This window comes from Tupaia chinensis, unplaced genomic scaffold, assembly GCF_000334495.1.
Source record: "Tupaia chinensis unplaced genomic scaffold, TupChi_1.0 Scaffold000270_2, whole genome shotgun sequence".
Lineage (NCBI taxonomy): Eukaryota > Metazoa > Chordata > Mammalia > Scandentia > Tupaiidae > Tupaia > Tupaia belangeri.
The window spans coordinates 909101-937081 of NW_006159751.1; the positions used below are offsets into that span (position 1 = coordinate 909101).

Sequence of the window (27981 nt, forward strand, 5' to 3'; positions counted from 1 at the left end):
CTGGTGCAACCAATTTAGGAAATGGTCTCATAATTTAACAAAAAGTCATACATATGTCAGCCTTACAATGAAGCAATTCTACCTGTTTTCCCAGAGAAATCAAAACACATTAACACAAAAATATTTGTACAAGAATGTCTGTAGCAGCTTTGTTTATATGGCTCAAATGTAAACCCAAATTTATATCAAAAGAGGCACCTACAAACAAATTGTGGTATTTTAAAAAAAAAATGAAAATATACTCAGGAGTAAAAGGAAAAAAAAAAAAAGACACAATAGCTTGGATAAATCCTTAAAGCATTATGCTGAGAGAATGAAGTGAAATAGGCAATTGTATCTAATGTACGACTACTTCTGATACTCTAAAACTGGCAGAACTCATCTATGGTTGAAAGTCAACTGACTAAAGGGTAAGGACTGGAAAAGGGCCACAAGGGAACTCACCGAATTGCATATATAAGAACTATATATTTCAATGGAAATAATTTTTCTAAAAAGACAAGAATGATAGAATGTTGTCCTTGACTTTCACTCACTGAGGATGATATATCAATATCTGAGTATTAGTGAGACTCAATTTGATCTCCTGATTTGTGATGACCACCAGTCAAATAGGAAAACACTCACTATGCTTGTATACTACTAGGTGAATGTCTTGTTCCCTGACAACTTTCACAACTAATTACTTTGATCCTGAGTAAATACTTACTAAATATTTCTAAATGTTTCCAATTCCTTTTACATTGGCTGACATTTTTAATAAAAGAGATTTTACCTTTTTAAAAGGGAATTATAGTTCTTTCTTAAAAGATGGGAAATATGTTTGTTTCTTTAATTAAAAAATTGTTCAAGTAAGGTGACTAGCATAGATTGGATGGTTTAAACAACAAACATTTATTTCTCATAGTTCTGGAGTCTGAGAAGTCAAGAGATCAGTGTGTCAACAAAGCTGAATTCTGATAAAAACTCTGACTGCCTTCTTGCTGTGTTCTCACAAAATAGGGAGAGAGGGAGCCAAGGCAGCTACTCTTCTTATAGGGGAGCCAGTCTCATCATGAGAACTCCATCTTTATGACCTCTTATCAACCTAATTATCTCTCCAAGGTACCACCTCCAAATACAATCATATTAGGTTTAGTGCTTCGACATACTAATTTCAAAGGCAAGACACAAGCGTTCAGTCCTTAATACGCCCTTTCACTTATTAGCGGCAAAATGTTCTGGGCCTTTTCTGAACAATTAAAGGAACTTAAAACATTCTTATTCCATTTACCTCTCCCCTGATTTATATGTACTTTTTCATAGGACTTAATTATATACATGCTTTAAAGTCCAATATATACTAATTGTTTTTACTATTATTGCTACTATTGTAACTTTACATAAACTTAGATTTTTTTTTTTTTTTTACCCATTTCTGTTTATTCTTCCATTTCCACTATTGCCTCTGGAATCTTTTCTTTTGTCTAAGAACCTCCTTTAATATTTCCTTATGTGAAGACCTGATGGAAAAAATTCATGGCACTTGCCATTCCTCAAATGCCTTCATTTTGATAGATATTTTCACCTGATGTACAGATTCAGGTTGGTAATTTATTTAGCTCTTCGATTACATCATTTGATGCCTTCTAATTTCCACTATTTGTTAGGAAGTCACTTGTGAGTCTTATGTCCTCCTTTAAAAATAATATGCTGGGGGCTGGCAAGCGGTGTGGTAGTTAAGGTACTGGACTCCCACAGGCCAGTCGCGGTTCAAGTCCTAGACCTGGTGGCTTGCTTTTTCACCCCCCCCCCCCACCCCTCTCTATGTCATAAGCTATAGCTCATTTTATTCTAATTCCTGTTTCACGAGTCCACCAGTCTTCAGAAATGTTATTTACTGATTTCTATGTCTAGCAACTTACTTATAATCAAGGTTTCTAGTTGTATCATATAAGCATTTTCCTTTACGTTGCTCCTTCTTACATTTTAAAAGTTTTTCTCACCTCTTTTTCTTCTGACCATGGAACCATCACTTCTATAAAGATAAACCTTGCTAAGCTTATTCAAAGGTTTTACTGCAAACCAGATTGCCATTTAGCCCTGTTCAGGTCAGCATTTTGTTTTTTCTTTTTATCAGAAATCTCTAAACCAATTTTTATCTTCATAGATAGGAACCCAAGAAGAAACTATCCAGTCACTTTCATAGCCAGAGAAAAAGAGAAAAATGATTTGATAGATGCATATATTATGATTATCCTGTATCTAGTTACTTTTTGTTCTTAATTGCTGATTTTATTCTTTAGGATTTATATTCTTCAAGATCACATAACGTTAAAAAGGCTCAATGTTTACCTGTTGAATACTACTCTTATAAGTAATTTTAATTTGTTCTAAGAAATATCTAAGAAGCTTTGACTATAGTGTGGGGTGACTTATTTGATACAAATTATATCTGCTGATATTCAGAAACTTATCATCATTATATATGAATACTAATTACAGTATGTAAAACATGATTAATTTTATCAAAAGGTACATCTCTCCTTTATTGGTGATTAAAATTTCAAACTAGAAGGGCCAGCAGGTGGACTGGTGGTTGAGATGCTATACTCCCACAAGGCTGACCACCGTTTTAAGTCTCAGATCTGGCTATTGCTTTCTCACTTTCTCTCTCTCTTTAGTGAGCACAGGTGCCCTATAGCAAATTAAAATAATAATAAATAAAATTAAATAAGTAATTTTTTCACAAATTTCATACTAGAAACTTAGTTTTATGAATCTATTGCAAGTGGGTATGACAGACCAGTTACCATAACAACTGGTGTTGTGGCCAGAATCAAAGCAATATCTACAAAATCTCTTAAGCAAAGCTTAAGCCATGAAAGAACTCAAATGAATTCAGACCTGCCTCCCTTTATAGATACATTCCAGAACAACAACAAAAAAATTTTAATCTCTAAGAAAGGCATTAACACAGTAAAAACTACTTCAAGACCCAATTCAAAAAATGTACTGAACAATGCTAATTATTTAAAACAATTATGTCTCTCATAAACATGCACCCAATAAAATATGCTTTACGATGATTTATAAAATGTAAAAAGGCTAGGTTGTACAGACTACTTGGTGAACTTCAGGATGTTTCTCTCATATAAAAGTACAAAAAACTATTATGCAATGTTGTATTCCTTTGGTTTTATTTTCTAGGATAAAAAAAGTATAGGCATATTTTTAAGTAGTCCTCTTGATGATATCCTTTAAAATACTGAGTCATTGGAACAGTCATGACAAATGTTTTGCACAGAAAAACACATGACAACTTTTCCAATGACCTGATAATTTATTAATGGCTTATTTCATCTTTCCCAATGATCAGTATTAATCAATGTCACTGTCAGCCTTGATTAACTGGTAGAAATTTTCAGAGCAGAGTAAGTAACTTATGTGAACTTTTCCCCAATCCCTGAGAATCCTAATCATCACAAAAATGTTTTATCTTTTCATCAAAAATCTCTGGAAAGAAGTTGTGTTCGTTCATTGTTAATAGGGCAAGGAGCAGTATCATAGAGGGTTAATCCGTGTAAATTGGCTTCCACCCGTAAAGAAATTTTCTGAAACAGAAAAGAAAATTATGTACAGAAGTTTGCCACTCCTTCAATATGTTCTGTAGACTCTTTTTTGTGATTATGAATGTAAACCTATTCTAACGGATAGCAAGAGTGAGACAACTGTTGTACTGCCAAAGGTATCATCTTTAGTATCAAATGATCTCGGAAAATGAATCTTCTATATTCAGAAAATTCCCTTTTTTTTTTTAATTTTCTACTAAGAATCAGTAAAACTAAACAATGAGAATGACCTATGTAAACTTGCACAGAGTTGATGGAAATTTTAGGAATTTCTTCCAGTTTGTCATACAACCCTATTTCCAAGGCTGAGCCCTGCTAACAATATATTGCTTCTCCAAAAACAAAGCAATTGATCTGAGAGTTTACTCTTCCTGCATCACTGCTTATGGTGTCAAATTAAAAGTTAATTTTCAAAAAGGCTGGAGACTTGCTTTTGAAAATTCTCTTATTTCACCTCAAGGGAAGTTTGACTGCATAAATCTAATATTATGTTTTCTTACCTGAAAATCACGGATGTAAGTCAGGAAAAAGCCAAAGAAGGAAAATGACATAGACCACTCTGCACCAGTGGTGACCACATGAAGCACATAACCCTTGAGTGGCAAGGGAAAATAAGAGCAGTTTTATAAAATTTCATTCAAATGATCAATTGTAGTTTTCAAACAAAAAGCCCACAATTTTTATGAACCAATCTGTCTTCTAAAAATTAACTCTTGATTTATTGGACATTTCTCAGGAAATAAAAAGACATTAGAAGTCTTCTTAAATGTAGAGCAAATGAAATTTCCATTTAAATAATATAGACAGAATAAGAAAATTTCTACTCTACAATCAAGGGGTCTCCCCTAAAATCTTAAGATTCATAAAAAGTCACTATGAAATGCTTAACAATGCTCATGATAAACTCAGAACATGCTAGTCTTAAGAGTATGAAACAATATACAGGTTATAGTTAAGAGAATCTAGTAAACTCATTTATTCTCACAAACATTCCTAAAAATTTTAAAAAATAATAATAAATTAAAATAAAACACAACTAAGTGGTTTGTGAAAACAGGTGAATTCATTTGCTACTTATTCTATGACTGTCCTCTTTCATTCTCAGGATTAACATGCTGTCTCCATTCAGATATCTAATATAGTGAAATCCAAATATAGAGTCCATAAAAATTTTTCAGGAATAAAAACTGGGAGAAGACATCTTTTCAATTCAGAAATTAAGTGTTCTAATAATAAAAGATTTCAGTTGTGTATCTTCTTTACCCACGTTTAGGAAGGCAATTTATGAGAAAACTCTTTTGTCATCAACATTCTTTTCATGCCTGAAAATATCCACCAATGACAGAGGACAGGATAATAGGGATGGTTCTACATAAATGCTATCATATCTCAAAATAATCCCAACACGTACACTATTCTATCAAAAAGTTTCATTTTTAGTGATGAGATGAAAATCAAAATCAACCAAAACAGTCGTCATTAATATGAAACTAAGTTTTATAGAGTCTTAAGTTCTTACTTTCTCCTCAGGGTTCCAGTGGAGTTTCTCTACTAAATCAACACTAAAATGGGTATACAAAATTGATGAGCAAATCAGCACTGTAAAAAAATAAGTCAAGGAAGAATCTCAGAAGACTGCCCTGCCTGTAAGTTTAAATTAGATTCAAGGCAAAAATTGCTATGAAGACCAAAAGGATTATCCCTGCATTTGTTGCCAACGTCCAATCCATTTTCTTAAGTCTATTTTCTTTGTTACAAAGCAATGAAAAAATATAAAACATGCCCAGATCACTACAAAATTCCGCTCATAGTCAATTCCCTCTTCTGCTCAAAAAATTACCAGTTCTATCCTAAACTTCTACTAGATATTATTCTTAGGGATGAGTATGACCATGCTCTATATTACATCTGTTACTGGGTCAGTTACCTAAGTCCCATGTACAATCTGAATTTTATGTTTCAAATCCTTAGAGTTACTAGAATCTCTACCATTAAAAAAAAAGCTGCATATAACATGCCCATCGTGATCACTTAGATTTTGTTACTCAATTCTCTCCCAAGTTCAGCCACATTTTATAGCAAAGGATACTGGTTAATGCACTTACTACACACCAGATAACCAACAGCAGTCTGATCCAGAAGATTTGCTTGCCATGAATTTTGGGCTGCATTTGGTAGGAAAGGATGGTCTGAACAAACATATATAATGAGCCCATGCCAAAGGTGAGCACACCTCCACTTACGTGTGCTACTAAAAGGGTTGTTTTCTGAGGGGTAGAAAAAAGAAGTCAACAAAAAACACTCAAAACATACTGGCCACACAATATTTAAAAGTACAAGTCATGATTTCAATAGAACATTCAGTAAGTGGAGAAGATCTATAGATTCTACAAATTACTTCCTGAAGTAATTTTCTCTCAATACTCAAGATAAAACCAGGGGATTAAAGTAAAATAAAACTATTTCATATGCAACCACTGAAAATATGACAGAAATTATTCATTTACTCTATTACTCATTTAATAAAATGTTTATTTGGTGCCTATTAGATGCCAAGCACTGTTTTACGTCCAGAGATGTATTAGTAAACAATAAAGACAAAATCCAAGCCTTACAGAATTTACATTCTAAGTGACCATGCACAAATAATAAGTAAATTCCACAGCAGAGTAGAGGCTGATAAAGGTGACAGAAAGAGTAGTGGCAAGGTAAATTAGATTGGGATGGCTAGGATGGCTGAAAGTGCTGGGAGCAGAGAGTTTCAATTTAAATCCAATTTAAAGACGCCACAAATTAAATACAATTTAAAGAATCCAAAAATTAAAGCATTCTCCTTGACTCTAGTTTTTATCGTTTTGATTATGTGCAACAATGAATTATGACAAATTGTAACTTTTTTCCTTTATCTCACTCTTACAGTTACCCATTTACATTTTACTTTTTAATATTATACATGCCCTCTGCTTAGAAGTGACATTAGCTCTTCAAAAAGTCTACAATTGAAGACTTTTGGTTGAATTCCTCTATTTTTCTAAACTGGTGTCATATGTATCTTACTTGATTGAGAAGCTACTGCACAACACTTGGTACACAAGATACTTAATAACTAAGACGACCAAAGATAATAGATCATTCCTTTTATAACCAACTGGGCTCATTAAACATAGAATCTATTTTTCCTAGTTGAAGGTTATGAGATCCCTAAAAATAAAGCAACAGACTACAGTTTTTTTTTTGTTGTTGTTTTGGAGAGGTTTTTTGCTATAGGGCATGTGTGCTTGCTAGAAAGGCAGAGAGTGACAGAGAAACAGAAAGCGAGAAATCACTCCCCAGGGAGGATGGCCACGCCGCAATCCCTTCTCCTCCATTCTCTTGGGATCCGGGGCATGCACGTACATACACACGCTGTGAGTTTAAGCCACCAGGTCCAGGACTCGAACCGCAGTCGACTACATGGGAGTCCAGCGACAGCCATTACGCTAACTGCTGGTCCCAGACTAGTTTTTTGTTGTCTTTTTTTGTTTGTTTGTTTGTTTTGCTAAAAGTATCAGCTTCATTTTGGAAAAACAAAGAGATTTCTATATATGATTCAGAGTATTATATGATTCAGAGTATTATAATTTGTAATAAAATATGACTATGGGGAGAGGAAATAAAACATTGTTACTGCCACTTTGGGTAACAAAGAAAAAAATTAACATTCAGCACCCATTAGCTATAGTAAGTAATAGCAATATTTTCCTGGTTTACATTTTTTTTTTAAGAGAGATTTTTGCTACAGGGTACGTGTGCTCACCAGAGATAGAGAGAGACAGAGACACAAAAAGTGAGAAATCACCCTCCAGGGGGATGGCCATACCACAACCTCTTCTTCTCCATTCTCCTGTTGGGATCTTAGGCACGCATGCATGCATGCCCGGCGTGAGATTTAAGCCACCGGGTAAGGACTCGAACTGCTGTCAACTATATGGGAGTCCAGCAACATAACCATTATGCCATCTGTTGGTCCCAGGTTTACAATTATTTTAAGGATAAGAACAGGAATATGGTGGTTATGGTGGCTGGATCCCAGAGAGAGGAGGAGGAGAGTATACCTTTGGTTACGATGTGGGCCGATACCAAAAGAAAAAAGAACAGGAACATGGGTAAACTTTCTCATTTAAAAATATTTTCACAGGGCTGGCCCATGGCCCAGTGGCTAGAGGAGCTGGATTACACATGGCCAACCATCACATGGCTTCAGTTCTGGACCCTGCTGCTGAAAAAGCATGTCAGGTGCATGTGCATGGGTCCAAAATCACAAAAAGAGGGAGCAATGAAGAAAGGACTGCAGCATGACAATTCTCTATGGAGGGTGCTTTCACTGTCTCCTCTCTTTCTGCAAGCACACACATTATCTGTTAAACTAAAAAACAGAACATAAGGGAAAATTAACATGTACTGGCTCCATGCTGCAGCAGTAATGTGCTACTCAAAAGAAGCTAGATTCTGGGACTAGCAGTTAGTGTAACAGCTATGTCGCTAAACTCCCATGTAGCAGACCGCAGTCCGAGTCCCGGACCCGGTGGCTTAAACTCACACCGGGCACATGTGCGGCACGGCCATCCCCCCTGGGGGTGATTTCTCGCTTTCTGGCTCTCTGTCTTTCTGGCAAGTGCAGGCATCCTATAGCAAAAACCTCTCCAAAAAAAAGAAGCTAGATTCCACACAGCAACAGCAGTTTGAATCCCCAGCCTGGTCAGTCTGAAATATGCAAGGCACACAAAAGTGTCCAAGATCCAATGGGCTGGAGGACTGAGGGAAGGGGATGGTAACATAACATTCTGTGGAGGGTGCCCTCTCTCTCTTACATCCTCACATGCACGCACACATGCTTTATCATGAATAAGGGAAAAAATTTTAATATTTTCATATGCACTGATGAAGATAAATACAGGGAACCAGCAGTTAGCATAATGGCTATGTTGCTGGACTCCCACGTAGTCGACCGCGGTTCGTGTCCTGGACCCGGTGGCTTAAAACTCACGCTGGGCACGTGTGCATGCGTGCCCAAGAACCCGGGAGGAGAATGGAGAAGAGATTGCGGCGTGACCATCCCCCCTGGGGGGTGATTTCTCGCTTTCTGTCTCTATGTCTCTCTCTGTCTGGCGAGCGCATGTGCCCTATAGTGAAAAAAAATCCTCTCAAAAAAAAAAAAAAAGATAAATACAGACACAGTCTGTTCGATGTCCACCTGTGTTGGTAACCAGTTACATTAACACAATCCCATGAACTGGAAATAAGAACAGGCCCAGCTGTCATTGTACAGACAGTAAAGGTGCTGCTATTGGATGCTGAAAGCTCCATGGAAAGGCTCCAGGTTGGTGTCCAGCGTTTACCTGAACACACTTAGCATGCCTGTGGACACACCTGTAGTCTTGACTGGCTAAGGGCTAGGAAGAAGACTGTGGTATGAAACCCCATCCTGGGGATACATCCCCCTCCCATTTGCTCTCACATGAAGAAAACAAATAAATACATCTAAAAAATAAAGGGGGAATATTTGCTATATTTTTATATTTTAAATAGAGGTATATAAAATGGGTTTCAAATGGTAATATTTTGCTTAGAATATTTAATTTTGTCATGATAGAGAGCAAAGAAACATCTTGAAGGATCTTGAAATGAACAAAAGAGATAGATGAATATCCTTTTAAAAGAATACTAAAGTTTCTGGTGATTTTCTGGCCCTATAGGAATGAGCTTTTTATTTCGTTTTAACTAGGCTTTGTTAAAGAGAACACTTCTGTACTTACAGTAGTTATATGTATAGACAGATGTTAACTTAAAGAAAATTAACAGTAATATAAATAACCCTCTCCATGGAAATGTAAATTATGGAATGCAATCTATTACCACCATGTGATTTATGATTAGCTTTCCTAGTCTGTATGCATTCTTATAATAAATTTATTTCAACATTCCTTGACTATAAATGCATGGTACTCTGACTATTCTTTTGAACTAGTTTGTAATGTCTACTGTTTCCCTTATTACAAAATAAATAAAATATTATAATTCATAATTTTATCCTTGTTAAAAATTTATCTTTTGATGGCCAGCAGATGGCATAGCGGTTACATCAGTGGACTTTCTCATGGCCGACTGTGGTCCGAGTCCCATACCTGATGGCTTGAAATTCATGCCAGGTGCATGCACATGCATGCCTAAGATCCCTAGAGAAGAGTGGAGATGGGATTGCAGCGTGGCCATCCTCCCAAGGGGGTGATTTCTCACTTTCCCTCTCACTGTCTGCCTCTCTCTCCAACAAACTCACACACCCTAAGGTAAAAATCTCTGAAAAAAAAAATTATGCTTTGACAAAACAAAGATAAACAAAAATTACAGAGGTGCATGCAGCTAGGAACAAATCTTTGATACAGAACTTATATATTACATATTGAGTGATCTGTAGTCTTTATTTAAAAGCAGTTCATGAAATTTAGGAACTAATCTTCTGTTTACTAATCCTTTTCTCTTCTGAATCTCCTTGAGGATAAATCTAGGAAAGGAGAATGCTATCTGATGACAGAGGCATTATACAGTTATGCACCCATAAGCCAAAAAATACCAAGGATTACTGGCAACTACTAGCAGATAGAAACAACTAGAAGCTAGAAACATATTCTCCCTCTGAGTCTCTAAGAAAGAACCAATTAATACTTTGATTTCAGACTTTTGGCCTCCTGAAATTCTGAGAGAATATACTGCTGTTTAATCCATACTGTTTGTGGTATTTTGTTACAGCAGCCCTAAGAAATTAACATACGTTTCTGCTTACCAGTCTCTTCCTCCAAGTCTCAAGCATGAATTTCCTAGGAAGGGAAAATTCCTCTAAGTGGACACTAAGGACACTTACTATGTATCTGTACTGCTATATACCAGATACACACTTGTTCTAAAAAAAAATCTATTTATATTTTTAAGTTAGATCTTTCAGGTACCATAAGATGGCATTTGCTAAACATCTCTTTAAATGTAGGCAACTACAGTAATAGAAGTGTTTTCTGTTCAGTTTGTTCCCTGTGGCCTCTCTCAGTGAGTTCCTGAATAATTAATGAGAGCATGTTTGTGCTAGGTACTATCTAAAGTATTGGCTATGCAATGGTAAACAAAACCACTGTACTCATAAATACTGGAGAAACACATCAATTAAAAATTTTTAAATGAACAATGAATTATATAAAATTAGACCATAGTAAGTGCCAGGTGCTTGTAGAACTCATACACAAAAGAAAACCTGATATATATTGCAGTAGCAGCTGACAGAAAAGTACAATCTGCACTGAGATCACAAAGATACCTGTCTATTTACGTTTAGGGACTATGGCATACCCAACAGAGGAAAACTGCATATGAGAAAGAGTTAAATAAGCTTGTGTTATTTAAGGAACAAAAAAAAAGTCAGTGATAGCAGGGTCTTCAAAAAGTTCATGGACAATGTATGTTATAAAAAAACTATGCACAGATTTCAAAATATTTTTGCACCAAAATAAACTCATACTTTAATTCCATTTTCCAATAAACTTTGTGAAGCCCCCTTGGGTACAATGGATATTAAGAAGGGGAATGATACAGAATCAGGCTGGTGAGCCAGATCATTCAAGATCTCTGAGTTAATTAAGCAACTTATCAAATGTCTTTCTCTTGATTCTATTTTCATGCAATTATGGAACTTATGCAGCTTTAAGCAAGGGTATAGTGGAGCAGAGTGAGATATACAGACATTTCCAAAAGATCGCTTTGGCTGCAATATGAACTGATTAAAGAAAAATGTAAGAGTAAATGGAGAGGAGCCTCTGAGGGGGTTATGGCAGTAGTCCGGATGAGAGAGGATGAAATCTACGTTGACTGAGATGATGGTAGAGAGGGAAACACAGACAGAAGTGTGAAAGAAGTAAATGCATTTAAGAGGTAAAAACTAGTAAGTCCCTACTGTATTTAAAACATAGGGCTGACTTCTCTTCCAAGCCAGCATCTATAAACTATTTACGGATCTCTGTAAAATGGTTTTCTACATAAATCAACTGGTGTTTATCTCTGCAAAAGAAAAGGAGGAAGAGGCAATGCTCTCATCATTTTAACTTATTCTATTTTTGTTCACCAGAGTGTGTGTGCACTTGCTAGAAAGAGACAAAGAGGGAGAGGGAGTGTTCCTCCCCTCAATGGGGCGTGGTCATGCCAGAATCCATTCTTCATTTCTCTGCCCTGTTGGGGTTTGGGGCATACAGGCACATACACCTGTTTTTGCCATAGGGCAGGTGCCACCACGCCCCCCGTTTTTGAAGATTCTAGAGCCAGGATATGGACTGCTCAGTAATGTGGGACCCAGTCTCCTTAATCCAAAAGAGTTGGCCCTTATCACTTTAAATAAGTAGCAAAAGTTTATATTTAGAACAGATAGCTGTTTCATATTTGGATAATGCTACAGGGTTTGCTTATAAACAAGGTCCAGCAATAAAGTCATTAGTGAAAATTGAAGACATCCAAGGTTGTAAGAAGAGATACAATTATGAGAGAAAAAGTAATTCAATTCAAAATTATTACAAGGCCAAGGGGACTCCTTGTGGGGGTAAATTAGAATGGAAGCTGAAGACTGGCCCCATAATTTAGTGGCTAAGGGAGCAGATCCCAGATGGTCAACCACGGTTAGAATTCCAGCCCCAGAGACTTGATAAGTATATATGCTTTAAATCCCAACAGAAGGGGAAAATGGAGAAAGGATTACAACATGAACACTCCTCAGTTTGGGGTGGGGTGAGTAGGTGTTTTCTTCCCTCTGGCAATTAAAAAAAAAAAAAAAAGGAATGGAAGCTGAAACAAAATAACAAAGAAAGGATATAATCTATTTAGGTAGATAAGATAAAGGAGGAATGACAGCTTGTGTGGGTGCTATCAAGAATTGACACTGACCTGGGACCAGCAGTTAGTGTAATGGCTATGTCGCTGGACTCCCATGTAGTCGACTGCGGTTCAAGTCCTGGACTCAGTGGCTTAAACTCATGCATGCCCATGTGCGTGCGTGCCCAAGCTCCCAAGAAGAGAATGGAGGAGAAGGGACTGCGGCGTGGCTATCGCCCCCAGGGGGGTGATTTCTCGCTTTCTGTCTCTGTCTCTCTCCATCTTTCTGGCAAGTGCACGTGCCCTATAGCAAAAACCTCTCCAAAAAAGAAAAAAAAGAATTGACACTGACCTTGACCAAGTTCTGTAGATAAATATATGGGATTCATTTTTACCACACAGGCAACAACTGGAACAAACATTCACTACCGGTTTGCTAACAATTCCCCCAGAAAACTTTTAACACTGAGCTACAGAAACTAATTAGGAGAGGAAGAATTTTATTTATGGCAAAGATAGCTAGCTACTTGTCCAACAAAAATTTTGTTCCCCTTCCATAGTATAAGGTTATTCCTGGGAAATGCCTAGCAAAACTGCATTTCCCAGCCTTCCTTCCCCTGCCACAGCCCCACTGCACCTAGCAAATAATGTTAGTGGACTGATGTGAGTCACTGACATGTTCCAAAAATTCCCTCCTTGATTAAACTCTACTCAGTTTCCTCTGAACTCTCCTCACAATGAGGCCCTAACTTCTGGGCTGTGTTCAACTCTGCATTGTTTAAGTTTAGCAAGAATTTTGCTAAATCAGTATGCCAGAATCCCCCATACTCAATAGCAATCACTGTCAACATCTGATCAGGTTCTTCAACCTTCACCACTCCCCCAAGTGATGTCTAATCACCTGGCCTGACTCTACCCAGGTCAGTTTACCCAGAATCCCTCCTTACCTACCTTTGTTATTTTTTCTTCAGTAATTTCCCATCCACTGACCCTGCCCCTACTCCCATCCCAAATTATAAATTCCCACTTTTTCCTGTATTCACAGTTGGACCCAATGTCTCTTCCCTGTTGCTCTGTCTGTGGAGAGTTTACAAACATCTAGTGAAGTCTGACTCCAACCTTAACGTTAAGTATTCCTTCAGAAAAAGCTGGCAGAGCTACAGATCTTCCCTTTATTTCTACACGTATACAGCTAAACACCTAAGAATACAGGTGATCAATAGAGACATCTGAAGTATACAAAATAAGTAAATGATCATTACTTATAACATTCAAAACAAAACAACTATTTAAATCTATAATTGTGTCACTTATAATCTCCAAGTAAACAGTAAAAAGAAAATAATGATTATCCTTTAGATCCTAAAAAAAGGGCAATTCATTTATTCAGATTTCTGAAGGTTAGTTTTTAAAATTGTGACTGTAATTATTGCAAAGGGGGTCAAGTAATTCAAAGGCAGTGAATACTAATTTAAGGTGAAGAAACAAGAATTGAATGTCCCTGGTTTCCTTTTTAACATGTATATTTATAAATTTCAGGAAGACACCTATACTCCGATTAAAACACAAACCTGAAAGTTTGCCACAATAGTAAGTCCTAAACAACCCAGTATTCCAAGCACAAGGCCAGCCTTGTTTAATTTGATGATACAGTTCTCTTCAGGATTCAGAGCATGAACTTGCTTATAACGAACATAAATGGTAGCCACACCTGCAAAGAGATCATTTGAAAAACAACAAAGTAATAAATAGCCAAGGAATAAAGATGCCAATGAAGAGTTCACAAAGGTCTCTGCTACCCAGAAGCACAAATTTTCATTTTAAAGTTAACCTGGGGGTGGGAAGAACATTTGTTGATTTTTAAAGAACTTTTTAAAGATTGCACACAGAATTATTGCTATCTCTGGTGACTGAAGTACTATACTAGCCCGTCACGGGTCTAATATTTACAAAGGTTTAGGACAAAATCTAAGAGATAAATTTGATGTCTTCTGAAAATCTCTAATAGTCAGCATTACATAAAACACAATTTTCTTTGATTAGCATCGAAGTCAAAAGTAATTAAGTTCTAGAATATAGATAAAATAGGTATAGGCAAAAAAAAAAAAAGCTTAATTGATTTACTCACATATCATTTCATTTCAAAGTACTATAACTTGGATCAAACAGATACAGTAGCCAAGTTTTATTTATATATTTATATACACACACACACATATATATATATACACATACACAAACATATATATAAAAGCTCACTTTACTATACATGTTAGTCAAGTAAAAGACAAACTGAACTTTCTACTGCAGAAATATTACTGAAGAACTCAGCAGTGTGGAAACAAGAGATATGTGTTATAGACATGTTTCTAAAGTTTAGACATAAAATAAATTTCTGTAAATTGAATCATTTCCTGACTTAATTATAAATATCATATAGAAGTATGCTAAAATATTTAAAATTTCATGGGAAAAATATCTCAGTGAACCATTAATAAAAATTTGTCAAAAAAACTGAATAGAAACTTAAATACTATAGTAGGAAATCCATTTCTCTGACATTAGAATGTTATTGAAAAATCAAAACGTGGTTCCATCTCCATTTCTAAACATCTTAACTATTCATCATAAAGAAACTTAGTTGGAGTTAGTCATGGTCAGTTCTGTCTATAGCTCTTCGTATTCTATTGGCTGCCTAAGAAGTCCACTTAAGGGACCAGCAGTTAGAGTAATGGCTATGTCGCTGGACTCCCATGTAGTCGACCGCTGGACCCGGTGGCTTAAACTCATGCCAGACACATGTGTGTGCCCAAGATCCTGAGAAGAGAATGGAGGAGAAGGGATTGCGGCGTGGCCATACTCCCTGGGGGGTGATTTCTTGCTATCTGTCTCTTTCTGTCTTTGCAGCAAACGCATATGCACCATATAGCAAAAACCTCTCAAAAAAAAAAAAAATCTACTTAAGACATCAAGGAAGATTGGGTTGTATTTAACAATCTCTATTTGGACAAGTAGTCAGCCATATAGAAAAATTCTAAAGGTTTATTTCAAAAATTTAACATTTTTAGAAATGTTTAAAAAGAGCATAATCATCATCAATAATTTAGTGGTAACAATCCTATATACAGCTAGAAAGTAAAACAAGTAACACGACAGAGTTTAAAGAAGAAAACAGCAATCTGGCTATTAATTTCAGTTGTTAAAACCACTCTTATTACTTACATAAAACTGCAGCGATATTTAGCATTGCCCCAAACAAGCATTTTTCTGGAGCTACTGTACCAGTGTCACTGAAAGAAAAGAGAAGGTATGTGGATTTCTTAAATAGAAATGCATAAATATTTCTTCTGTGGGATAAAAAGTTAATGGAAGTTACTTCAAACCCTTTATCTTTTAGAAGTCTATGAGTTTGTGGCCATCAAATGGTGTAGCAGTTACATCACTCCCACATGGCCGACCATGGTCCACATACTGGACCTGGTAGCTTAAAAATACGCTGGGCATGCATGCATGTGTGCCCAAGATCTCAGATCTCAGGAGGAGAATGGAGGAGAAGGGACTGCAGCATGGCCATCCTCCCTGGGGATGATATATCACTCTCTCCATCACTGTTTCTCTGTCTCTCTCTCTCTCTCTCCCTGGCGAGTGCACACACCCTATGGCAAAAACCTCTATTAAAAAAAAAAAAGTCTATGAGTTTAACTTGTTTTAGAAAGAACACAAGACGCTGAGCTCACAAATATTTGCCTACTTCTTTTTACTCACATCATTTAGAATTTCACCTAATAAAAATCAACATAAATTGATTTTTTTGTTGTTTAAATTGTGACATGATGGTTAAGGTGCTAGATCCCACATGATCAACTGTGCGGTTCAGGTCCTGGATCTGGCAGCTTGGAAAGCATGCCAGGCGCATGTGTGTTCTCAAAAACACAAAAGGAGAAATAGAGAAGAGACTGAGGTGTGACCATAACCTATGGGGGATGCTTTTGCACTTTCTTTCCTTCTCTCTCTCTCTCCAGCAAGCACACATGACCTCTATGGGGGTGGGGGAGACTGTATTCCAAATGCTGCTTTTGTTTTAGATTATCCTTTAAGTAAGCAAAAGCATGCATCTCCAAGATGGTTGGCCAAGGGTTGGCCAATTATTAAAAACTCTTTAAAAGGAAACCAGAACCTTTGGTTCTGAAGTGGTATGGTATTAACTGGTCTCCAAGTAAAAACAGCCATACCCTTCACTGCACCAGTACAGTACTTCAATCCTGTGGTCACCATCACAAAAAAATGTGTCAGACCACTTGATGGTACACCATTACAAAAAAAGTGAGACCACATAATTTTTCAAGTTATATGTTTATTATATCATTATTCCACATATTCATTATTAGAATATTTTGTATGTTGTAATGATATACAGTGAATGGATGTAAAATACATAAATAAATATACATAGATGGTCTAATATTTTCTTCTCATACCCCATGACTAGTCTCATGTACTCCCACAGCATCTAATACTTGAACCAACTAAAAGAACACGAGAGATGTATTGGAGCAAACTGCCTTTGAAGTGAAATTTACATTGGCTATGGCTCTGTAGCTATTAAACCTTTTGGATGGGGTCTGTGAACTAAAAGGAACTTTGCAAAGGATATAAGTTAACCTAACAAATGTTCTGTAGGTGAACATGAAACTGAATACCCACACTTAAAATGAGCCTAAGGGAAGTAAAAATAAGCATTAAGAGTTTAAATACAATGGACTGCTGGAGAAAGATTTGAGGGCAATACACAGTTTATTAGCCAAAAAATATAAAAACAGAAGAGGGACAGAAAAGGAAGTGATTATGGTATTGTGAGAAAATCACATGTAGTACCATTAGAAAACTGAAACTCTGAAAAAGAACTCAATGACCTCTTCAATTATTAGAAACTCTTTAAAAGGAAACCAGACAAGTTTTCAGAAGAATACTGAAGGGCTCCCATAAATCTCAAATACATATTCTCTTGGAGTTATTAAATAATGGGTTGGCTCCTTAACCTACATGCTCCTCTAACAGACTGGTGATTATCTATCAAATTATTCCTAAAATTGGGGACCAGCAGTTAGTGTAATGGCTATGTCGCTGAACTCCCATGTAGTCATGGTTCGAGTCCTGGACCTGGTGGCTTAAACTCACGCCAGGTGCATGTGTGTGCGTGCCCAGAATCCCGAGAGGAGAATGGAAAAGTAATTGCGGCATGGCCATCCCCCCCAGGGAGTGATTTCTTGCTTTTTGTCTCTCTGTTTCTGTCTTTCTGGTGAGCACACGCACCCTATAGTAAAAACCTCTCAAAAAGGAAAACTTACATGTAAAAATATTTTTGGATTTTATAAATCTTCCCAAGTGCAGCCAATTGGTTTATATCCTTTAGCCTGTACCATACCACTGAGAAACAACAAATGGAGATATCAATTCCCAGGATCTTTTCTCAAAAGTTTAAAAAGATAGACTTAACTTCTTAATTTATCATGTTTTAAAAGTTGACTACTTTCTGTGCTGGAAAGGTTATTTTTCAAAAGATAAACAAATGAATAAAGGAAATATCACAGTGAAAACAAAATAAAAAATATTATGTAACAAACAAAATTCATTTGGCATCTCCATGGAGAGATGATGTTCCAAAGGCATTGATTAGAAGCTGAATACTTTCTTGTAAGTGGAAGGAATCTTAACTGTATATACCAGGTGGACTCATTTAAATACTTGGAGTTAATCAAATCCAGTGGTATTGTACTAAGTTATGTTTTCTTCACTTCCCCACTTTATAGAATCCATTTAACTTTTATATAAAAGTTTAAACCTTAATAGCTAGGAAACAATTCATGATGATTATGGTTTTCACATATCATCTCTGGGAATCTGTAAATTGATACGGTGCTTTTGGAGGGATATGTGGCGGTATCAGACTTAAAATGTTGATGCCTTACTACCTAAACCAACAATCTTACATCTAGGAGTTTATGTCACTTAACTATTAGCACAAGTATGTAGTTACACTTTATAGAGTCTTCATTACATAGTTTTGAACAGCCAAAAAAAGGGAAAGAATAAACAAGAAACTGGCATATCAACATGCTATACCTTTTATAAGTAAATAAAATGAAAAATAAAAACAACAACAAACATTAACAGTGAGAAGAAAGGAAGGAGAGAAAGAGTAAGAAAGAGTTTTGTATAAATATAGATGACACTATGGTGGAAACTGAAAGATTAGAGAACATAGAAGCATTGAAAATGGTTCTAGATACCGGAGACAATGTGAGAGGGTGGGAGAGAAGGGGGAGAGTGTAAGGAGAGAAATTCAGGAAGAAAATAGAGGCAAGACATTTATAGGAAACAGAAATGGATTATTGTCTGTTGATGATAATGTGTTTTGTATCCTCAACTCAACTGGTATGAAGTTATTCATGTTGAGTAAATTCAACTTATAAACTAAGTGATGTATAGTGATTAAATGTATACAATAAATTAAAATAATAAATGAAAATATAGATGACAAAACAAACCAAACTCTGGAAGGAAGTCTACTACACCCCAAACTATGAATTACCTCTGGAGGGACAGAGGAAGGACAGAGGAAGTCTGGATGGGGTTAGAAAGGGGCTTTCACTTTTTATTTTTATAATCATTCTCGTATTATTTAAAATTTGTTTTAATGATTACTGCATTTGGGAACCAGCAGTTGGCGTAATGGCTATGTCTCTGGACTCCCACATTGTCGACTGCGGTTCGCGTCCTGGACCTGGTGGCTTCAAACTCGCGCCGGGCGCGTGTGCGTGCGTGCCCACGATCCCGAGAGGAGAATGGAGGAGAAGGGATTGCAGCGTGACCATCCCCCCTGGGGGGGGATTTCTCACTTTCTGTCTCTATGTCTCTCTCTGTCTGTCTGGTGAGTGCACGCGCCCTATAGTGAAAAAACTCTCCCCCGCCCCCCAAAAAAATGATTACTGCATTTGTAGTGGAAAAAAATTGTTATAGACAAAGCACGTGAAACTGAATACCCACACTTATATCATTACTAGTATTAAGATTTCAGAAATATTACCTATCAATTTTGATAATGTGTCAGAAATATATAAGCAGCATGTTATAAAGAGTTAAAAGCTCAGCTTCTAGAATCAAATTGCCCAAGTTTGAATCTTTGTTCACACATACTGAATTACATGCTCAAGCAAGTAACTTAACCTTCCCAGACCTCATTCCCTCCTCTAATAAAACTAACAGTTCCTACCTCATACAATTCTTAGAAAACTTCAATTATTTAAGACATGAAGAATGCTTAGGATATTACTTTGTACACAGTAAGTAAAGATTTTTGCCATAAGGCATGTATACTCACCAGAGAGAGAGAGAGGGGAAAAGTGAGAAATCACTCCCCTGGGGGGAAGGCCACACTGCAATCTCTTCTCCGCTATTCTCCTCTCAGGACTTCGGGCATGCACAAACATGCACTTAGTGTGATTTTCAAGCTGCCGGGTTTGGGACTCAAACTGCGATTAACCATGTGGGAGTCTAGTGCCTTAACCACCATGCTAGTCTCATCATTTCTTAATTTTAAGGGGAGAATAATTCTATCTTCTGAGATATCTCAAATACTTATTTGGAAGACAAGGCACTAAGGGATCACAATTCACTAACTGAATCTTAATCCTGCATTAAATCCTCACATTTCTGTCACATACATATCATGTTACTTTTATTGTTGCAATGTCAATGTAAAAATCTAAATTTTAAAATGTTGACATTAAATGTTGGTTTCAACATTAAATTATGAATGAGATAATGAAAATGTTTCACCAACCTGATATATGGCAGAATAGGGTCGACATGGTGGAGAACTATTGCAGTAATGTAAGAAAATATGAAAGCAGAATACGACCAGATCACAAGGACTGAAGGAAGGAAACTGAGGCCTTGCTGAAACCACCACATTTCAAATGAATCTTCTGAAGTAGAAAAAACAATTAGAAAAGATAATTCACAAGTTTCCTATATTTCACTTCAGCCATCCATTCCCACAGACTTGAACTTACCTCCCTAGGCTCTTATCAGAAATCATCCCCCACACTATCCTAACACCTGCCCTTCTTTGCCTTCTCAGTAAATGGAACCAAGATTCACCTACTTGCCATAGCCACGAACTTAACTTTCTGCCCCATCTTTCCACACATAAACAAGTGCCAAGTAGAATTTATTCTACTTCATCAGCTTTTTGAAACCTATCCCTTTTCTCCATCTTCATTGTCACTACTATTCCTAAACTGCTATCATCTCTTGGCCAGACTATTATAATTTCCTAAATGATCCTTGTGATATTGTGAAATACATCATCCTGCTTCCTACAAAAAGCTCCTAAAAACGCTTCGATCTCTGAAGTTATGAGTGACTTTTATATACTAACAAGATGACTGGAGGTTGGCAGCCCCTGGGTGGCTTCATTATGGGGACTGGTCACAGAAAAGACCAAGGCAGGATTAAAGGGTTTAGACCTTCAGCCTCATCCCCACCCTCAACCTCTGGGAGATAAGTTAAGTTGATCACTAATGGTCACTGACTTAATCAACCATGCCTGCATAATGAAGCTTCCTTAGAAACACAAAAAGAAGGGGTTTTAAAACTTCTAAATAGCTGAAGTGGAAGTTCCTGGAGGGTGGTACACCTCAAGTAGACATGGAAGCATGAGACCTCTTTCCACATGCTCTGCCCTATGTATCCTTCACGTATATTCTAATATCTTTTTGTTGTTGTTGTTAGAGTGCTCGTGCTCATGGATACAGAGACAGAGAGACAAAGAGAGAAAGTGAGAAACCACCCCCCCAGGGGGATGACCATGCAGCAATCCCTTCTCCATTCTGTTCTCAAGATTTTGTTCATGCATGCACACATGTATGGTTTGTTTCTCAAGCCACGGGGTCCAGAAAAACTGCTCAGTGGGCCATGTGGCAATTCAGCCATCTTAACCTCCACTCCAAGTGCTGGCCCTGTAATACCCTTTAAAATTAACCAGTAAACATGTTTCCCTGAGTTCTGTGAGCCACTCTAGCAAATTAATCTAACTCAAGGAGAGAACGATAGGAACCCAAATTTACAGCCCTCAGTAAGAAACACAGGTGTTAATAAAAACCATTTGGGACTATGACTGGCAGAAGAAGGGGGACAGGCAGTCTTGTGGGATTAAGCCCTCAACCTATGGAACCTGATGCCATCCCTAGGTAAATACTGTCAGAACTGAACTGAGTGAGACCTTTTAATGAGTCTGAAGCAAACTGATTGCTTGATTGCTAATGGAGAGAAATCTCCCCACATTTCTTGGTGACCAGGGGAGAAATATTCACGTTGATTACTGAGCAAGAGAATAGGAAAAAACACTTTGGTTTCTCCTTCATTACTCAATTCTCTCCAGTCTTGATCACAACCAATCTAGACTAGCCTAAAACTAGAGTTATCCTTCTAATTCTAAAATACCAATCTGGTCACCTTAAGAGAATAACGTGAATTCTTCAGAGGTTTGAATGAATTCCTCAAAGGTTTCCCTCTAGGCTTATCTAGTGTCTTTCCTAACTGGTCCAAATGGTCTTCCCATTATCTGATCTTTACTATCTTTGTATAGTAATCTCTGGTCACTCTTTGCTCCCAATTCCTTGCTCTAGCCATCATCACCTTTATCATCATTACAAAAGCAAGCATTTAGTGTTTACTACATGCTAGAAATGTTACTAAGCTCTTTAAATACATGATCTCATTTACTGTCCTCAGTGGAATTACACAGATTAAGGAGAACTGTTCAAGGTCATGGAGCTGGAAAGTGGTAGAAATAGGATCCAAACTCAAGTACTTTGATTTTGACACCAAATCACTCTGCTATACTGCAATAGCAAATTTCTTGTAGATCTTCAAATGTGTCATGCTCCCTTGTGTACTGTCAGATCTTCACATACACTGCACTCTGTCCAGATGACTAGACTACAATGCTGTCACTCCCACACCCACAGCCTAACCAGGAACCTTCTGTATGTTTTTCAAGTCCCATCCTTTATAGTAATAGCTTCAGCTGAGTGCCCTGATGTGTTTCCATCAGCACTCTACTTCCTAACCAGAGCACTCATTTCACTTAACTGTTAGTTGCTTGTTTGCTTGTATCTTCCTCAGTAAACTTTAAATTCTTCGAGAGCAGGAAACAACTATTTTGTTCACCATTATATTTCCAACTCCTACAGGAGGGGTAGACAAAGAGGGTGCTTAAATATATACACGCCCACATCACCACTTTCTCCCTAAATTCTAGACTGAGGATGTTATTAAGTAACAACAGTGAATAATGTGAATTAGAAAACATTACTGTATCTTCACATATTTAATTTTTAAAACTTAGTTTCTATAAATATAGAAGTACTTATAAGAAATTACTCCTATGCATGTGAGAATAATTTCATGTTTGCAGGAGCATCTTCTCATAGCTTAATAACCTAAAGAAAATTTAGCATTTCCCATGAACTTTGTAAATAATTACACCTCCTCTCCAGAATCCTGCAATGTGCTCAGCTTCCTCCTCTTGGGCTGACTTCCGAAATGACATGGCAGCCACTTTTGGCCTTTAGTTGTCATTTCCTCTAATCATCTGACTTTCTGCTAAATATAGGCTATTTTGCTAAATAATTTCTTTTCCTTTGTTCTTAACATCTCATTATTTTCCTCCCATCCATTTAATCATGGTAATCCCTTACTAAGATTCAAATGATTTCCATAAACAGCTTTCTAGGACTATTCTCAATTTGTATAAATTTTGAAAATCTTATAAAATATCTCTTTTTTTAAGGAATTATTTTATTTATTGTTATTATTATTATTATTATATTTGACCAGAGAGAGAGAGAGCGAGAAAGCAAGCCGCCGGGTTTGGGACTCTAACCACGGTCAGCCATGTGAGAATCCAGCACCTTAACCACCACACCACCTCCTGGCCAGATCTTTCATGTCTTTAAATGTTATTTCAATTCATGTTTCTAATCATTCCTACCTAAAGTTCTTGAGAGTTCTAGATCCATTATTTGATGGTTTGGCTGGTCCTTGAACATGTGTTTAGAGTTCCTGACTATGATCTCCTATCTGGATGCCTTAATCTGGGAGTATTCTAAAAGGCTTAAATTAAGGGTGAATCATTCCAGGGAAAATCTGTATTTATTTTTGCCAAGCATTCAGGGACATCATCAACTTGGGCTAACTTTAGGTTAATTTCTTGCCTTCCAGTTTTTGAGACCATGTTGATATGTAAATTTAAACTCTGAATCTGAGTGATAGCAGAACCTATACTGTAAAGTTCTCAGGTGATATCTCTTCCCTCACCAGGAGCTGTGGTGGAAATAAACAGATTTCTTTGTGATGTGCCTTTTTTCTTCCTTCACATATTCTATCTGCATTGCCAAATTAATATTCCTGAAGTATTCCTCTGCTCAAAACTGTTTCTCATAAATTTACATAAACTTGTGCAAGCTTCGTAACTTCTCCTATCCAGTTTCTTCTTCGAAAAATAGGAGTATTATTGGCACAGGCTGCACTATACAATATAGAAGCCACTAGCTATACGTAGCTGGTTAAGTAAAAAAATTTTTTTCTTTTTTTGGAGAGGTTTTGGCTATAGGGCGCAGGCACTCACCAGACAGAGAGATAGCAAGCAAGAAATCACCCCCCAGAGGGGATGGCCACACCGCAATCCCTTCTCCTCCATTTTCTTCTCGGCATCTTGGGCATGCATGCACACACACGTGCCCAGCGTGAGTTTAAGCCACCGGGTCTGGGACTCAAACCGCGGTCGACTACGTGGGAGTCCAGCCATTATGCTAACTGCTGGTCCCTGGTTAAGTTAAAATGGATTAAAATGAAATAAAACTGGGACCAGCAGATGGCATAATGGTTAAGGTGCTGGACTCCCATATGGTCAACTGCAGTCCCAGACCCTGCAGCTTAAAACTCATGTCGGGCATGTGTGCATGTGTGCCCAAAATCCTGGGAGAAGAGTGGGGCTGAAGGGGTGGATTGTGGTGTGGCCTTATCCCCAGGGGGTGATCTCTCACTTTCTGTCTGTCTCTCCAGCAATTATATGTACCCTAATAGCAAAAATCTCTCTCTCAAAAAAAAAGTTAAATTAGGGACCAGCAGTTAGTGTAATGGCTATGTCGCTGGACTCCCACGTAGTAGACCATGGTTCATGTCCCGGACCCGGTGGCTTAGAACTCATGCCGGGTGCGTGTGCTTGCCCAAGATCCCGAGAGGAGAATGGAGGAGAAGGGATTGCGGCGTGGCCATCCCCCCTAGGGGGTGATTTCTCGCTTTCTGTCTCTCTGTGTCTCTCTTGTCTGTCTGGCGAGCGCACACGCCCTATAGCAAAAACCTCTCAAATAAATAAATAAATAAATAAAAAGTTAAATTAAATTTTTTAGTTCCCCAATCACAGCAGCCATAATTTAAATGTTCAAAAGCTACTTGTGTCTAGTGGCTGCCATACAACACAATAAAAATTTAAACATTTCCATTACCATGAAAAGTTCTATTGGATTGCTACATAGCTACATTGTCGATGCATAATAAATGATGGCTTTTAGTATTATCTACTAAATTGTCCAATATAATACCTGATTCATAGAAGTTTATTCAATGACTAAATGAGGCAATATACATAAGGTACTATCACAGGTGCTCAATTAATCTTTATTCCTCTTTTAGAATGTGAAAGATGAATTACCTGTTTTATGAGTTCAAAATATAATCAGTCTTCAATTATGCTCAAATCTGTGCCTTTTGTAAATTCCTGGAATCCACTAAAAAGAAAATAAGTTGTTTCAAGTCACATGATTTTAAATATGTACAATTTCAAGTCAACATACCAATTTTGTTAATGGGTGAATACCAGTTACAGAATTACCAGCAGGTTGTTTTTCTTTAAAGGGCTAATACAGGTTGAGCATTAGATAGTGATCAAAAATCCAAAACTTTCTGAGTAATACCATGGAAAACATACCTGACTGTTCATAGTCAAAAGTTACAATGTAAAGATTGTATGAAATTGCCTTCAAGCTATGTGTACAAAATGAATTTCATGTTTAGACTTGGGACTCATCCCCAAGATATTTCATTATGTATGTGCAAATACTCTAAAAATCAGAAGATGTATAAAATACAATACTCTTTTGATCCCAAGCATTTTTGATGATAATCAACTGCATTTGAGTTTTTAAATAAATGATGTTCTACCATCTGGAATTAAATATTTTAATTCTAGGATATCAATTTTATTATCCTTTCTCACACTAAACACCTTTGACTGGCCTCAAAAAAAAAAAAGTTTTTCCCTATAAGGAAACAAAGTGAGAAAATAATGATAGCTTATTATTAAGCAAAATAAAGCATCAACTAGTATGTATGATGCAATAACACAGCTGTAAGATCAGATTATCTAAGCACAAATCCTACATTTGCCACTTCTCAGATGTATGACTTCCACCAAGCTACTGAGCTTACAAAAGAATTAAAGTTGTTCAATCCTTCTATTTATAAAGTAGCCACATCCTCTGAGTGGAACAAGTTAACATTCAATATAATAATGATAGCTGATTTATCAATGCTGTACTAGCCACAGGTATGAGGAACGACTGCCAAGGATGACATCTTTCTATGTATGAATCATCCTGGATAGTATCTTCTTTGGCTTTGACGGCTCTAATTGTTGAAACTGACAATTCAGAGAAGCAGGACTTGAAATGGCTTATCGGTTTAACAATGACAACTGAGAAACGTAAGTTCACGGACAAGATGAGAAAGCTATTAACTGTCCACATATTTTAATCTTGGAAAGTTGAATGCATAAGATAGGTAATTGCCAACCAAGCAAAGTTAGAATTTCAGTGGTTAACAATTCAAGAAACCTTTCACAATACTTGAAAATATGCTGGAATAAATGTCATATAGCTGTAAGAGCTCTTAAAATTTGTTTCATATCTCTCATCTATCTTATTTTTTCAAATTTCATGAACCAGAACTGCAGTTACAAATCCTCCCCACCTACCACCACAAATACTTAAATGCCTCTGCTATTTACAGGAATTCCTTAAGCTGCCTCCTTTAAATGACAACTGCTAAGAAATAGTAAGAAAGTAAATTCTAGATGTTCCTAATGAACACATGGCCAACCCTAAGGTGCTTTTGGAGTTACACTGAACCATTAGGATAGCCCGAAGCAAAGCATAATAGAAAGTGGTTATTTTTCTAAACTCTAACTTGGCCTCCCAACAAATAGAATTGTTAAATTCCTAATTGTTAAATTCTAAAGAGTCTAAAAATGTAATGTTTTTAGAAGCTGGTTCAATGTTACATGGGGAGAAATAAGGAGAATTTGGTGACGCAAAGCAAAATTGAGTTGCATTTGGATAATGGTTTATACACTTAAACTTCAGAAAACTGGAAAAATTATTTGTTTTTAAAATGTATCCTACCGTAAAGGTAGTGAAGTTACCCAGGTCCCGCAATTTCCTTTCCGTCTGGACCCACCCCCTTCGAAGGAACTGCGCACAGTATACTGAGCTCCCTGTACACACAAGGTCACTACGGATCTCACTTTCAGATCTCCCTCTGCCTTTACCACCACCACGAAGGCATCTGAGCCCATGAGTGACAATGAGAACTCGTGCTCAACGAGAGTTTTTGTGGAACTAGGGGTAAGGTGCTTGGTCCCCGCTTAGATAAATCCAGAAAAATTAGACCTCTGCTTTCTCCGGGAGGGCGAAGAGCTAGGGTCTTAAAAGATCCCGGATCTACTTTGCCCGACGCCAGGAAAAGATGAAAAAGGAGGATCTTGGCACTAGGCACCGCACAGGGCAGGCAGGAAGAGGCTAGGGTGCAAGGAAGAAGACAGAAAGGGGACGCCGAGACCCGATCCCAGCCCACACCCGACCGCGCCCTCTGGGTCCCCGGGAGGCGGCCCGCAGTTCCTAGGATCGTCCGCCTCCTCCGGCGCCTGGCACAGCGTAGCCCCTGGAGAAAGGGTGAGCCAGCACCGGACTCACGTGCCCGCCTCGGTGATGCGGGGCTCCAAGCCGTACCCACCGTCCTGATCGCCCGAACCCGCCCTCTGACGCACCCCGCTAGAGCTGGCTGCCACCGGCGCCGAGGTCGTCCTCTTCTTCGCCTTTTCTGTTACCAACCTGACTGTACCTCCTAGGCTGGACTCGGGCTCCGAAGCCTACCCACTACCCCCTGGAGTTAAGCTAGGTCCCGGAGCGCGCTCCCGAGCCGCCTGGCCAGCCCCCGGGCGCGCTGTAGCGCGCCCACGCTGTCTCCCGTTCCGACCGCCTTTCTTTACGGCAATCGCAAAAGTGTCGTGCACGCGCTGCCTACGATCAGAGTCACCTAGTCCGCTGGAGTCGGCGGTGTTATTTCTAGTGGTGTGCTTGTAGGG

At 37.7% G+C, this 27981-nt stretch overlaps 2 protein-coding genes across 8 annotated transcripts in view; one reads left to right on the forward strand and one right to left on the reverse strand.

Moving 5' to 3' along the window:
• Nucleotides 1–32: 32 nt before the first annotated feature.
• On the reverse strand, nt 33–27951 carry DRAM2 (DNA damage regulated autophagy modulator 2). Of its 4 annotated transcripts, none has more exons than XM_027772302.1 (10): nt 27933–27951; nt 25273–25348; nt 22650–22744; nt 20335–20479; nt 15714–15781; nt 14063–14202; nt 5701–5878; nt 5131–5210; nt 4112–4204; nt 33–3593 (listed from the first exon to the last, which is right to left on the reverse strand). In XM_027772302.1, the coding sequence occupies exons 4-10, from the start codon at nt 20463–20465 to the stop codon at nt 3486–3488; spliced, it is 798 nt and encodes a 265-aa protein (XP_027628103.1). In that variant the 5' UTR covers nt 20466–20479; nt 22650–22744; nt 25273–25348; nt 27933–27951; the 3' UTR covers nt 33–3485. The 4 variants fall into 4 exon arrangements, with proteins under 4 accessions (XP_027628103.1, XP_006149638.1, XP_006149639.1 ...); XM_006149576.3 differs by lacking the exon at nt 27933–27951 and adding an exon at nt 27664–27859 and having other exon boundaries at nt 39–3593; XM_006149577.3 differs by lacking the exons at nt 22650–22744; nt 27933–27951 and adding an exon at nt 27664–27860 and having other exon boundaries at nt 39–3593.
• The window catches only part of CEPT1 (choline/ethanolamine phosphotransferase 1), a 50511-nt gene continuing 49646 nt past the window's right edge, over nt 27117–27981 (forward strand). The window contains exon 1 of one of the 4 annotated variants that reach the window (XM_027772301.1): nt 27117–27241. The gene's annotated coding sequence lies outside the window, so the exon portion shown is untranslated. Of the gene's footprint in view, nt 27242–27884 lie in introns of those variants that run through there. The other 3 variants (XM_014588227.2, XM_006149569.3, XM_027772297.1) reach the window with 3 other exon arrangements.

Excerpts from the sequence above, each read along its gene's own strand:
- DRAM2 (XM_027772302.1), bottom strand. The coding sequence starts at position 20,465 with ATGTGGTGGTTTCAGCAAGGCCTCAGTTTCCTTCCTTCAGTCCTTGTG. Across the intron at positions 15,782-20,334 it reads CCTATTCTGCCATATATCAG|TGACACTGGTACAGTAGCTC; the intron begins GTTGGTGAAACA and ends CTTTTCTTTCAG. Across the intron at positions 3,594-4,111 it reads CTTACATCCGTGATTTTCAG|AAAATTTCTTTACGGGTGGA; the intron begins GTAAGAAAACAT and ends TTTCTGTTTCAG.